This window comes from Cryptomeria japonica, chromosome 2 (assembly GCF_030272615.1).
Source record: "Cryptomeria japonica chromosome 2, Sugi_1.0, whole genome shotgun sequence".
Lineage (NCBI taxonomy): Eukaryota > Viridiplantae > Streptophyta > Pinopsida > Cupressales > Cupressaceae > Cryptomeria > Cryptomeria japonica.
Genome location: NC_081406.1, coordinates 545,589,676 through 545,604,769, shown reverse-complemented (window position 1 = coordinate 545,604,769; position 15,094 = coordinate 545,589,676). Strand labels below are relative to the sequence as shown.

The 15,094-nt window shown below is 39.9% G+C and overlaps 1 protein-coding gene across 1 annotated transcript in view; it reads left to right on the top strand.

Annotated features, from left to right (window-relative positions):
- The window catches only part of LOC131052329 (diacylglycerol kinase 4), a 174,268-nt gene that overhangs the window by 76,971 nt on the left and 82,203 nt on the right, over positions 1–15,094 (top strand). Inside the window, exon 7 of the mRNA XM_057986964.2 lies at positions 7,681–7,763. Within this exon, the coding sequence (XP_057842947.2) occupies positions 7,681–7,763 (83 nt within the window). The remainder of the gene's footprint in view (positions 1–7,680; positions 7,764–15,094) is intronic.

Genomic DNA, 15,094 nt, shown 5'->3' with positions numbered 1-15,094 from the left:
AATTATATTCATTTGGTAAAGCATCTTCCTCAGGACGTCCTCAAATCATCAAGTCATCAAAATCTTGCAAGGACAAGGCGAAATTTGATTTGTAGCTCCGGTCCTTCACTGAGGGACAGGAGCGATTTTCCTCCTGGAGGCATTTCTGTGCTCATGAAAATCTTCAATTTATATTCAATGGAAAGATATCGCCATTCTCCATCACTTCCAACTTGAAATTTGTTTGGACTCTGCAGGGATGATGAGATATTTGAAAACGAGCTCCCGTCCTTCACTGAGGGACAGGAGCGATTTTGCTCCTACAGGCCAAAATAACATGATTTTTCACATTTTAACACTTCACAAGGCGAAAACAAAACAATTCCAACGCCTAGGATCAAAATCAAAAAAGGTCAAAATTTGGTCAAAATATTCAATCGGACAAAAATTCCCATTTCACTTTCAATACTTAGACAAATTTAAGCTCTGCATCAACATTCTAATTGAAAATTAGACCATTTTGGCGAATTCATTGCATTCAAAATTTGCATCCTAGAAAAGGAAGCTCAAAAGCTCTCAAAAACGACTGGACTCTGGCCTGAAAAGACAAAATTTAAAACCCTAAGGCTTGACCCTAAATCCAGACGACTAACTAACTAGCAAAATCCTAAAAACGAAAACAAAAACGAGCGAAAAACAAGCAAAAAGAGGGGGTCCCCATTTGCGATGGGGCGATGTGTGAAATGATCACAACAATACCATAATTATATCAATTGCAAAATATCAATAACATAGGTTGAAACAATTACGCAACACAAAAATCCATGCACATAAGAGAGACGATTTTACTTGGAAACCCTTACAAGAGAAAACCAAGCCAAAATATTGGCTAAATGAAATCTTCTTACAAATTTTGTAGGCACCAACCCACAAGAGAAACCAATCCCCAATGATTGGGTACCAACCCATCAAGAGATAGCAATCTCTTTCAATGAGAGGTACCAACCTTCAAGATAGCGATATGATAAATGTTTGCAACTTCTGCTTGAAACAACTTCAATTTGTCTACTCAAATCTGCTCTGTTGAGACTATGTAGCTTCGGTAAGGTAAATGATTGAATGAGAGACTTCATTCATCTCTCATTCAATCATCCATTCTATTGATAAGACTACAAGCTAATGGTAGACATCATGATTGATTGAACTTGTTATAATCATCTTTATATGCATTTCATGTTTGAAGTATTTCTAATCTATTATCGATCGAGATATGATCGTATTTCTTATGCAGAGATTTCAGTTATCTTTCTTATGCTGTGAATGTGATCGGATCTGTATATCTATTATAGTTGTCATATGACAACACTAATTAGTGTTGTCATATGATAACTATAATAGTTATCTTATAAACTTGCTTTTGCTCTTATACTGATCCTCTATTTGATTTACATAATCGAATCACACTTGCCATGTTTGGTATCGATTATCATTAATAGCATTAATAATAAACCGATTGGTTATCGGTTAAAATTATAATTAAATTGCATTGGAAATAAACCAATTTGTTATCGGTTATGATTATGATTGAAACAACATTAGACATAAACCGATTGGTATCGGTTATTATTCTTTATGTAGCGGCATTTATATAAACCGATAGTCATCGGTTTTTCTTAATGAAAAAGGCACCTCTCTTGGATTGATCAAGACATGTCTTGATCGGACATGTCAAGAGACATGTCCGGTCAAGTCATGCCTTGATCTTTCAAGGCTATGCCTATATATTTGCCATGAAGGATGCTGTAGAAAATATCGAAATCAATAAATGTTATCTACAACAATCTGCAATATAAGAAGGAACAGTCAATACAAACAATAAAAGATTAAATATATTCCTTAAGCATTGAAGTAATTCAATAAGAAAGTAAAAGAATATCTAAATTCTTACAACTTCAGATTTTGAACATAAATTTGAATTACATTTACATGCTCATTAATCCCATCGAAATTTGCTTTAAATCTCTGCTCACGAATCTGCAATATGATCTTCAATAGTTTGCGAATCCACCTCCTGGTAGACTGCCTGAATGTGGTATTGAACACATCATTGAGTTGGAAGAAAGCACTAAGCCTATTATGACTACTCCTTATCGATACCCAAAGAAGCAGAAGGACGAGATTGAGAAAGCCATTAAGGAGTTGTTGGACATGGGTTACATTAGGCCAAGCAAGAGCCCTTTTTCTTCGGCTGTTGTATTGGTAAAAAAGAAGGATGGGACCATGCGTATGTGCATGGATTACCGAGCACTAAATCAGAAAACCATCAAGAATCAGTACCCTATTCTGAGGATTGATGAGCTACATGGTGCCGTGTACTTTTCAAAGATAGATCTCAGACCGGGCTACCATCAAATCAGAATGAGGGCATCTGATATTGAGAAGATTGCTTTCAAATGCCACTTTGTGCATTTCGAATTTCTAGTCATGCCTTTTGGCTTGACTAACGCTCCTGCCACATTCCAGTCTTGCATGAACAAGATCTTTCAGAAGCAGTTGAGGAAGTTTGTGTTCATATTCTTTGATGATATCCTAATTTTTCAGCAAGTCTTGGAAGGAGCACTTGCAACACTTGGATGAAGTGCTCAGCATACTGGAGTCTCAATCCCTATTTGCTAAGGAGTTTAAATGTGAATTTGGAATGAGAGAGCTGCTCTATCTTGGTCACATCATCAGTTTTGAAGGCGTGAAGGTGGATCATGAAAATATTAGAGCTATCATTGATTGGCCACCACCTGAGAACATAACACACTTGAAGGGATTCTTGGGTCTATGTGGTTTTTACAAAAGGTTTGTGAAGGGATATTCTCAGTCGGCTGCCCCCCTCACAGATCTCACTAAGAAAGGAGCTTTTGAGTGGTCAGACAAGGCACAAACAATGTTTGATCGGCTCAAGGAGATTATGAGCTCATGCCCTATTTTGGCCTTACCAGATTTCACCAAGCCTTTCAAACTACAGTGTGATGCATCGGGAGAAGGTGTTGGTGCGGTCCTTATGGAAGACAACATCCTATTGTCTTTGAAAGTAGGAAGTTGAGAGGACCTGAAAGATTGTATTCAATTTATGATAAAGATATGCTTGCCATAATGCATGCTCTTGCGAAGTTCAGGCAGTATCTCGTGGGGAGTAAGTTTGTTGTTAAGACTGATCATAATAGTTTTAAACACTTCATGCACCAGAAAGATTTGAATGAAAGGCAACAAAAGTGGGTTAGTAAGCTTCAGACTTATGATTTTGACATTGAGTATGTCAAAGGGAAAAATAACACAGTGGCAGATGCACTTTCACGGAGTCCACATCTGAGCTCTATATGTGAGCTCACTGCTGATTGGAGAGATTTGTTGCTGGCTGATTATGCCAAAGATCAGTTTGCAACCAGCCTTATTAAGGATATTTTTCATGATGAAAAGTACAGTTTGGTGGATGGTTTGACAATGTATAAGGGTAGAATCTTTCTTCTAGCTGAATCTAAGTTGAAGGAGAAAGTATTACAAACTTTTCATGACATACCCCTTGCTGGTCGTCAAGGGTTTTTCAAGACATGCAGGTAGATCCGAGAGAGATTTTCTTGGAAAGGGTTGAAAAAAGATGTCTTGAAGTACATTAGGGAATGCCATACTTGTCAGAAGAACAAGGACGAGTACTCTGCACCCGCCGGTTTGTTGCAACCATTGCCGATTCCTAGTCAAAAATGGGAAAGTATCTCTATGGATTTCATCATTGGGTTGCCTAGAGCTAGTGGGAAGGATTGTATCTATGTGGTGGTAGACAAATTAACAAAATTTGCTCACTTTTTTGCTATCACCAGCTTGTTTACAGTAGCATAGGTTGCTGAAGTGTTCTTCCATGAGGTGTTTAAGCTACATGGGCTGCCTAAAAACATTGCAAGTGATAGTGACGACAAGTTGCTAAGCACTTTCTGGCAGGAAATTTTCCGATTGTGTAGTACTGTGCTTACCCCAAGCACTAGTTATCATCCTCAGACTGACGGGCAAAGAGAGATAGTAAACAAATGGCTGGAAGGCTATCTTAGAAACTATGTTTTAGAGCAGCCGAAAGCATGGGTGAGATGGTTGCACTTGGGTGAATATTGCTATAATTCCACCTATCACATGTCTATTAGGATGTCACCATTCATGGCGCTGTATGGTTATGAGGCTCCCAACTTTGCTGATTTGTTTTTTGGTTATAGTCGAGCCCCTCAGGCTAAGGACATGGTTCAACAATGTCAAGATATGTTGAAGGCATTGAGGGACAACCTTCAGATTGCACAAAACCAACAGAAGTTGTATGCTGACCAGCAGAGAGTTGAGCGCTCATTCGAAGTTGGAGATATGGTCTACCAGAGACTACAACCTTTTAGACAGTCTACTCTTAAGAAGAGTGGAGCGGAGAAACTCAAGCCACGTTTTTATGGTCCGTTCAGGGTCATCAGAAGAGGTGGAGCTGTGGCTTATGAGTTGGAGCTACTAGTAAGTAGCCGCATACATAATGTCTTCCACGTGTCACGCCTCAAAAAAGCGCTTGGACACAATGTTATGGTCTCCACACGATATAAAGCATGCTTTAAGTTGTCAATTGTGGACCTTGCAAAATGGGCGAATTTGTCTAAAAGGTATGAACTTCTCCTTGGGCGCCCATGTGGTGAAATGAAATGGTAATGCAACGCCATTTTGAAATGAGATGAAATGTAATTTGATTTGGGCGAATTTGGGAATAGTTGAATTTGAATTTGGTGGAGCAAATGTTATAAATAAGAGCCTTGGGCCCTCATTTTGGGCATCTTGAGAATTTACACCGTTATGCTTGCGGAATGGTTAGTGATTGAACTTTGAAGTTGGAAGAGCTTCCTAGTTGATTCAGTTTCGTAGTTGAGATACAATACCTAGCTGGATAGTTGTTTTTGGAGTGTTTGATTCAGTTTTCAGTGTGAGTTTTGGAGTGTTTGATTCAGTTTTCAGTGTGAGTTTTGGAGTTTCTTGTTGTTGCTGGTGCATTTTGGTTGGAAGTGAGTTTTATTTGTAGTTGCCTGTGTGTGGAGAGCATCATTCTAGGTATCGACTCTATCTATCCGTACTCCTTGGGCGATAAGGTTCACCAATTTGCAGATTAGGATTTGGAGACTTTGATTTTTAGTTGCAAATCGAAGTTTACAGCAAGGCCGTACCATTTGGGATGTGCCTTGGTTTGCGTGCATCACATTTGAATCTTCCAAGTTGCTGGTTTGAGGTTTGGGATTGGCCGCCTATGTTATATATTTCATTTGCATTTGATTTGGTGTGATTCCAGTTAGTTTTGAGAGAGTTGAGAGTGTTTTGTTGTTTCCGGCAGTGCTAGACAATCTCTTTCTAACTTGCAGAATTAGAACAGTAGTAGTGTTTTAGTGTTGTGTGATTTTGTTAGTCGATTATTTGAGATCAGCATTAAGCTTCTTATCTAATCTCATATCTCCATTTTGTAAGATGGTTTCAGTAGTACTGATCAATCATTCTTGTTGCATCTTATTTGTAATTCCTATTGTGCAAGTGGAAGAGGATGGCTTGGCCGCCTTCTATGTTTGTAATGAGGAAATAATGTATGTCCTCCCGCTGAAATACTGCGGTAGAGTTGATTTGTTGTAATAAGTCCTCCCGCTGAAATATTGCAGTTGAGTTGATTTTGTTGAGTTAAGTCCTCCCGCTGAAATATTAGGGTCGAGTTGATTTTGTTTGTAATATGTCCTCCCGCTGAAATACTGCGGTAGAGTTGATTTGTTTTGTGTGTTAGTGTTTCTCCTTGGCTGGTTTATCGCCAAGTCTTCTGGTTTTCTATCTCGCTGAAAAGTGGAAGGGGCTGGCTTGCCGCACATATTGTAATCAATTTCAGTTTTCAAGCTCCTAACGATCCCCTCAGCACTGTATGCTCTCACCCTCCCAGGTTGGGCTCTCGGTGATTAGAAAGTGGAGGGTTACTTTCAGCAGTATTGTGATTATCCTTCCTAACCTTAACGGGTGCATTGTAGAGTTTGATGTGTTTAAAATTTAAAAACATTTAAGGGGAATATTACAGAGATGCTTGTTGGCAAAGATGGGGTGGAAATAACCCAAATCTCAAAAAAATTGCCCTCAAAATATTATGTCAGCTTTGTAGTTCATCCAGTTGTGAACGCAATTGGAGCTTGTTTGAGGTCATCCACACAAAGAAGAGGAGCAAGGTTAGCTCAAAAATGCCTGAATGACCTTGTCTTTGTGCAATATAATCTTCAATTGCGCATAAGGAAGGTAGAAGAAGCTCCAACTGGTCCAATTGATTTGGATGATATAGATCCTTACAATGATCGGACATTGTAGGAGCAGCCTGCATTGTTTACAGAGGATGACATCAATGATTTGGAGAGGCAGGCTACGAAGGAGGGGGGTGGATATGGTTTCACACTGGATGACATTGAGGAGGATGAGGAGTCATATCCGGTGCTAGGTGTAGCTAGAGGTAGAGCTACATCCAGGATTGAGGACGAGCCACAGCCTGAGCCAATCATACCAAGCGAGGAGGCACAATCATGCCCACATTAGATTGATAGTACTAGACCCTCTAGTGCTACCTCTCCCCTAGTTTTTACTAGAGCTGGGAAGAGGAAGATGTAATTGTATTGATTTATTTACTTTTAGTTCTACAAAAACTATATTTTTCTTCCAGCCATCAGCATTCCTCATGAGGATGCGATTTTGTACCCACTTTGCGTGTAAATATATCTAGACTCAGCTTGTTTCTTTTGTTTTCTCATTTATTGACTCATGGGATGCATCTTCTCATTGAATTTTGAAAAAAAAATGCATTTCTAATTAAATTTAAGCAATTTTTTATGTTCCCGAGTTTTTTGCTGAGTTTTTGCCGAGTATTGGGTGAGTTTTTCCCAAGTTTTTTTTTCGGGCATTGGCGAGTTTTTGGTTTTTGCGAGCAGTTCAACTATGATTTTTTGTTTCTTTTGCTAGATTAAATATGGTATGATTCTTTGGGGTCCTCACCCAAATACAAAATTGAATTACAATGCAGCTGAAAAGTGTGCAAGTTGTTTGGCCATCATGACTGTGGCTAAGATAAAAGATTGAATCCCAAAAGGTGGTTATTTACCAAAAATTTTGTCCATGTTTGAGAAGTGAGACCATAGCATCCTTATTACACCCACAGATAAGACAAAAAAGAGGAATATGGCTACTACCTGCTCAGCTATACATGCTCCAAAGCATTGCTGAAATAAATCGAAAGAAGGTATGGAGCTCAGAAATTGCTTGCAAAAAAATGCAAATTAATCACAGACCCAAAATCAGAAGCAGACATCTGGTAAATTATACTTCGACTGAAGCTTACTTGAGTTTGAGTTTGGAGTCAATGACTTCACGAATTTTCCCTAGGTATCCTTTAACTCACTAGTCAACCAGAACCATCTTGAAATTTTCATTATTAATATTTTAGTTGTTATACTTTTTTTTAATTCTAGTTTTTAATTTTTTTGTTGTTGATACAATGATTTTAATAATATCATTGCATTATTGTTTATTTACTAGAATGTAGTATTTTAAAAAAATCTAACATGGACCTTTTTATTGGATTTTATATTTTGATTAGATATTATGAATTCGTTTGATTTGATTCTAATTTTGTAGGAATGGATGCTCAAGTTGCCTATGGATTCCATCATTTACGCAACGAAAAGCCGTATCTTGCTCGAGGAACAATTTCAAATAAAGTGCATATCTTGCTCCTGGCTTCTTTTATCATCCATTCAAGAACTCTATTCTAGTATAAAGCTTGCATATATATTCTCTTTTTCGTTTTCAGACCTTTGAAAAAGTAATTGCATTCTCACTTTTGATCAACAAACATAGGCCATCCTCCTTGAAGGCAAATATTATGATATTGTTTCTAGAGTAAAATTCTTTACATTTTTTTACTTCCATGGTTTCAGAGATGTGTGTATAACTCTTGATTAACTTTAGGGTAGATGTTGAACAAATTAACAAATCTCAAAACTCAAATTTAATTGCTTTCATAATGTGCATACGATATAAAATTAAAAAATAAAAGAACAATATGCCTAAAGTCTGCAAGTTTGAACTACAAAATGACAAAAACACAGAAAGTATAATGTTGCCCCTAATTGGCACCTGCCAACATTGCTTCAAAATCAGAGTTTGAAATTGAGCGATTGCTGTTATGAGGGATTTCCTCATCCAAAGGAACTCCAACCAATTTTTCCTGTGCTTCCTCGTCAATTTGGGTGGCATCTTTGGGATCAGTATCCAGCTAAAAAGTTGGCATTTGTCGATACTCTGAAATATGATGATCTTGAAGTTGTAAAGCCCTTTGCACATTCACCATCTTCTCCACTTGACTAGAGGTATGCCAATTCCTCCCGATAGAGTTGATGAAACTATATGTGGACCAATTAATCTCTACAATAGAGGAGATGACAACCTTTGAAAGGAGGTGAATGGTGAGCATCCTTAATTCTGGTGTATTCTTGCTGTGCCATGTCCACCATGTAGTAGGATTAGCTTGGGCTAATGCAACTCTACCTATCTTTGCCTTTGGTTTGTTGTATGTTAAACTACAACGATTTGTAAAGGCAAGCCATTTTGTGCAAAGTGCAGTCAACTCCTCACTTGAACAGATCTTTCGAAGGGCCTTGATCAACATTTATTTCACTTCTTTGTCATCCCAAGGAAGCAACCTCCTAGACTTTGGTGCATGCCATTTGAGATTTAGAGCAAAGGATTTCATATTAAGTGGCATGTCCATAGTGTTCCACCATTGCATCATAATGGACTTATGCATAATCCCTAGTTGATTTTGAAACAAAAAATTTGCATTTCCAGTAGTTGTTTGATGATTTGAATGTTTAGTTTCAGTTTGCAAGAGAATGGTAATAAGTTTGAAATGTGAATAAAGAGAAATGCATGTAGACTGAATAATGAAGATAACCATTTGCACACACTGAAATGACAATATTCTTTCAATATTATTAGCAGATAGAAAGCAGTAATACAGAGGGCCGACCTTTAGTTGCAAATATCAGTCTGTAATGACTTTTATGTTGCTCAGAATTACATGTATCAGATTGAGATAGAAGTTGTTGTGCTCAGAAAATACATAGCAGTGCCTATAATTGGTTCTTTCCTCTGTAGAACACCCACGTCCAGCCTTTACTCTAATCACCCAGCTCCAAATAGCCTCCAAAAAGCTTTTCCTTAATGGAATGAAACAATTTCTCCAAGAAAACCCCTTCTGCAACCCTCACATCCTTCAGTAATGCAGAATGGCTCTGTAAATAGATGGCGATCAGCAATCAATCAAGTTGACTATCTGCAAAGATCTCCTTCTTCACAAAAGGTGCCACGATTTCTTCTATGAAAGCTTGCGCTAGGAATAAGGAAGGTTTGCTGCTGAATAAGGAGTCCAACAAATATGCCCAACAACCAAGAATATACTCACGGCCTCCAATATGCATACATGTGGCTAGGAATAGGAATATCAACCATACCAAATGCTTCCACTATTGACCATGCCTTTCTCATCAAAGTGTCATCTAGCTTCAAACCCTTTGCTCAGATCCTCAACAGCAAATAATAACATACATCACCATGCATACCGGACAGAGCACTAAAATATATCTTTATTCGCACATAAAATTATTACAGAGGAGAATACCAGAGATGGTCAGTGAAGGATTACAATAGATCTGACTATACTGTACTAATTTCCTTGGCGGTACACAACATATTTGAAGAACCTAACGATTGTTGATAGGAACACAACCGTCAACCAACCGACACATTAACTACCCGATAGTGACAACCCACATAATACAAAAAACTAATACATTGGCAAATAACAAATATTATCAAACAAAACAATAGGCATTTTATTCTGACTACATCATCCCCTCGAAAAGAAAAAGTCGTCTTCCAAATGACAAGGAAACATCAAGTAAATTCAAAAAGACTAATGGCAGACAATGACTTGGACTAGATGACCCCAACTTATAGCGGAGGCAATGGGCACTACCCCTCGTGGGGTCCTAGGGCAATGCAGGGTTGAGGGGCAGCACCCCCCTCACCAAGCCCAAATTAAGACCTTCAAAACCACACGGAAGTCCATGGTGTACACGATTTTCATGATGTTTAAGACACCAAGAACATTGTTGATGAAGCCAAAAAATGGAGATTTCGTAGTGTTTAACCAACCGTATGGCTCTCCCTACCTTCTTTGCTTGTACGACTTGACAACAAAGCCCGTACGACCTGATGCGAACTACCTTCACATACAACTTTTGCTTGCCCATACAACCTTCTTAGTCCCTTGCGTACGGTTCTATTGATCCTCCGTACGGCTTGATGTCTTCCACTTTTGCACCCAAATATGGCTTTGGCAAGTATGGTTTGGTTTTCATGTATGAAATTGTTCATACGGGCTTCTTGATGGCCACGTGTGGCCTCTTGTTTTTAGCTTTCACACGTACGAGGTTCTTTGCTATGTATGGTCCTTTCTCCATTGTACGGATTTCTGTGTATAGTCTCTTCTTCTCCACGTTATGTTGAAACATTTTGCTTCCTGTGTGGTCCTCTGTTCAGCTTGTACGAACTCCTCCGTATTTGCTCGTACTGTGTACTCACGACGTACGTTGTTCTTCTCTTTCTTCCATATGGCTTCCTCATGTACGACTCACCTAGCACCTCATCTTTGTTGATATATGTAGCTAGGTCAGAACCCTTCTAGGGCCGACCTAGCACACCTAGCACGTTTGGATGACTAATGGGCCCGTGGCCTCAGTCATGTCCCATAATCAATATCTTGCTGTAACGTGTTGGGGTCTTGTGTAATGTGTGGACCTAATTTGGCGCCACCTTAATGCATTTGTTTATAATTAAATGTGTTCCTTATGCTAGCCGACTTGGAGAATCAAAAGGCTAAGTTGCCTATATATACAAGTCAACATTCATTGTTCAAACACATCATCTCACTCAGCGAATCTATCCTATCAACGAACAACTTCTGTGATCAGCAAAGTACAAACAAGGTCAGCGAACTGTTGCATATACAAGAGAATTATATTTGCACTGGCAAATCCGTCTAAGGCAGCCAATTGGAGTTCTCAAGCTGGGCGATCATCCTCAAGGTTGAGCGAATACCATCCTGGACTGCTGAACTTGTTCAAGGGCTTGTGAAGTAGGTCAAGGCTGCCGAATTCTGTCTCAGATTGACAATGACCTGCATATACACTCTGTCTTCCAGATTCAGATAAGTTTTGCAATAGTTGCTATGTACCCTAGAAGGGTTAAATTGTAATCTGCTGCTATATCTAATCTAATCTAATCAGATCTGAGATCTTTGGTTGCTGGGTTTTCCCAGGGTACATGTGTGTTATGTGTATGATTTACTTTGCATTTTGATTTTCTATTCTATATTGCTAATCTGATCACCTAAAATCAACAATCTTCTTTCACGTACGACGTGTTCTTTCCACCTTTTTCACCTCTGTATGGACCACTCACGTGTGCTTTTTGTTTGCCATATGGATTTCTTGTTCTGGTGCTTGGTTGGTTGCTTGTCCGTACATACAGTCTCTACCCGTACGATATACTCCTTACGTACGTTATTCTTCCCTCGTATAGCTCCCTTGCATATGATTTGCCGAGCTTGGATGGTACCTCATCTCCTCCATATGACTTCCACTCCCCCGTATGATGTGTGGTCCTTCCTTTCATACAGGTTGTTGATGAAGCCAGAAAATGGAGATTTCTTAGTGTTTAACCAACCGTATGGCTCTCCCTGCCTTCTCTGCCTGTACGACTTGACAACAAAGCCCATACGACCTGATGTGAACTACCTTCACATACAACTTTTGCTTGCCCATACAACCTTCTTAGTCCCTTGCGTACGGTTCTATTGATCCTCTGTATGGCTTGATGTCTTCCACTTTTGCACCCAAATATGGCTTTGGCAAGTATGGTTTGGTTTTCATGTATGAAATTGTTCATACAGGCTTCTTGATGGCCATGTATGGCCTCTTGTTTTTAGCTTTCACACTTACGAGGTTCTTTGCTACGTACGGTCCTTTCTCCATTGTATGGATTTCGGTGTATAGCCTCTTCTTCTCCACCTTATGTTGAAATATTTTCCTTCCTGTGTGGTCCTCTGTTCAGTTCGTACAAACTCCTCCGTATTTGCTCGTACGGTGTACTCACGACGTACGTTGTTCTTCTCTTTCTTCCATATGGCTTCCTCACGTACAACTCACCTAGCACCTCATCTTTGTTGATATATGTAGCTAGGTCGAAGCCCTTCTAGGGCCCACCTAGCAAACCTAGCACGTTTGGATGACTAATGGGCCCGTGGCCTTAGTCATGTCACATAATCAATATCTTGCTGTAACGTGTTGGGGTCTTGTGTAAAGTGTGGACCTAATTTGGCACCACCTTAATGCATTTGTTTATAATTAAATGTGTTCCTTATGCTAGCCGACTTGGAGAATCAAAAGGCTAAGTTGCCTATATATACAAGTCAGCATTCATTGTTCAAACACATCATCTCACTCAGCGAATCTATCCTATCAACGAACTACTTATGTGATCAGCGAAGTACAAACAAGGTCAGCGAACTGTTGCATATACAAGCGAATTATATTTGCACTGGCAAATCCGTCTAAGGCAGCGAATTGGAGTTCTCAAGCTGGGCGATCATCCTCAAGGTTGAGCGAATACCATCTTGGACTGCCGAACTTGGTCAAGGGCTTGTGAAGTAGGTCAAGGCTGCCGAATTGTCTCAGATTGACAGTGACCTGCATATACACTCTGTCTTCCAGATTCAGATAAGCTTTGCAATAGTTGTTGTGTACCCTAGAAGGGTTAAATTGTAATCTGCTGCTATATCTAATCTAATCAGATCTGAGATCTTTGGTTGCTGGGTTTTTCCTCGAAGAGGGAGGTTTTCCCAGGGTACATGTGTGTTATGTGTATGATATACTTTGCATTCTGATTTTCTATTCTATACTGCTAATCTGATCACTTAAAATCAACAATCTTCTCTCACGTACTGCGTGTTATTTCCACCTTTTTCACCTCTGTATGGACCACTCACGTGTGCTTTTTGTTTGGCATATGGATTTCTTGTTCTGATGCTTGGTTGGTTGCTTGTCCGTACATACAGTCTCTGCCCATACGATATACTCCTTACGTACGTTATTCTTCCCTCGTACAACTCCCTTGCATATGATTTGCCGAGCTTGGATGGTACTTCATCTCCTCCATATGACTTCCTTCCACTCCCCCATATGATGTGTGGTCCTTTCTTTCATACGGGTTACTTCCTTTCACTCCCACGTGTGATGTGTGGTCCTCCTTTCTATACAACTCTATTGCTTTGATCAAGTACGATGTACCAATCTTTTCCTCGTATGGTTCAATGCTCTTGTATGACCAAGTATCCCTTTCTCTGTACGGACTGGGAAGACTGTTGTTTGTGGCATAGGCTCTTGTGTCTAAATTCTTGTCGTATGGCATGAGGGTTGGGGAATGCCATGGCCAAATTCTTACAGTGTCATCCTTCAAATGATGTTGTGCCCTCCATTTAACTCTTTTAATTTTTATTGACTCCATTATATTTTTCTTTTTCTTTTCATTTTCCATCTTCATACTCTTAGATGTATTGTCCTTAACTTTACACACTTTCATCGGTTTCTCTTCACCAAGGGTTGTAGCTTCAAGGAAATTACATGTTGGCGAAAATCAGTTTTCCACGGCCGTTGGGGACGGGGAGATAGGGGGACGCGGGGATGGGCTTCGGGGATGGGCTTTGGACAAAGGGAAAAAGTTTTGGGGACGGAGGGACTTGGGCCTAGGGGGGGAAACGCGTTTCCATGGAACACTGGCGAAAATACCTCATAGTCTTGCATTTGCTAATGGAATAGTCCATTCAAAAAACTTATCTCATCATCAGAGCAATCTTCCAATTCGAGCACCCCTTCATCGTAAGGTTCCATGCCTTTCCTCTCTTCGTCCATACCTAACTCTCCACCCTCGAACTCTGAGTTGGAGGATGCCAGTTCTTTAATCACCGCCTAATTCCTTAGGTCGATGACGTACTTCCTCTTGTCACTCTTGATTGAGAGTGTATTCTGCTTCCAATTATGATTCGCCTTGGTCGTAATCAATCGTCCTCTCCCAAGGAGTGCGTTGTATGCCTTCTTCTACAATGGTATGCCTTCGAAGTCCAAGAAAAATTGTTGTGTCGCAATCATTACTCTTTGTGCCATCAATGTTCTTTATGGCTCGATGGCGTGTTGTTCGACACCCACCAAGTGGAAGGTCGGCGGCTAGAGTGTCGGCTACCCCAGGCATTTCTGAGTGTCTTCTGGCAGTACGTTTAGTCTGGAGCCTCCATTGACGATGGTGTTTGTCAACTTCCCCATTACTTCCATCTCGATGACTGTCGGCTTCCTCCCGATGCTCACCATTAGCAACATTGGATCACTAGCCTTATTCCCTTCATGTGGTGGTTTCCCCGTCGGTTCTTCTTGTGGTTTGCATTGTTTTTGGCTAACTGTGTTGTCATTGACCATGTTGGTAATTGCCACTCTTAGTTGTGGCATAGTTTGAATGTCTACCATCTTGATGGGTATGGTTGTCTATGGCACCTTTCGAACAATTTTCTTCTTTGACTCCTGCAATGACGTACTTGCAGTTCCATTGGAGGTTATTTGTTGCTTTGTTAGCACTTGTTCTACTTCGGCTCTAGCTTCTTGGAGTCGTTCCTTCTCCATACGAGAGTTCAAATACATCACCTTCTTCGTCTGTGCTCTCGTGATTGCGAAAACTCTCTTATCTTGTTCTGCCACATCCAGCATATTAATACCCTTTTGCTTTGGGTAGTTAGTGTCTTCATGATTCCCCGGTCCACACCATTTGCACAATAATTGTATGTTGTCTTTCTTATTCTGATAGTCTTTCACAGTGTTCCCATTCACTACATTGTCGACACTGTATGATAGGACATCCTCTGGAGTCGTACTGTATTTGATTT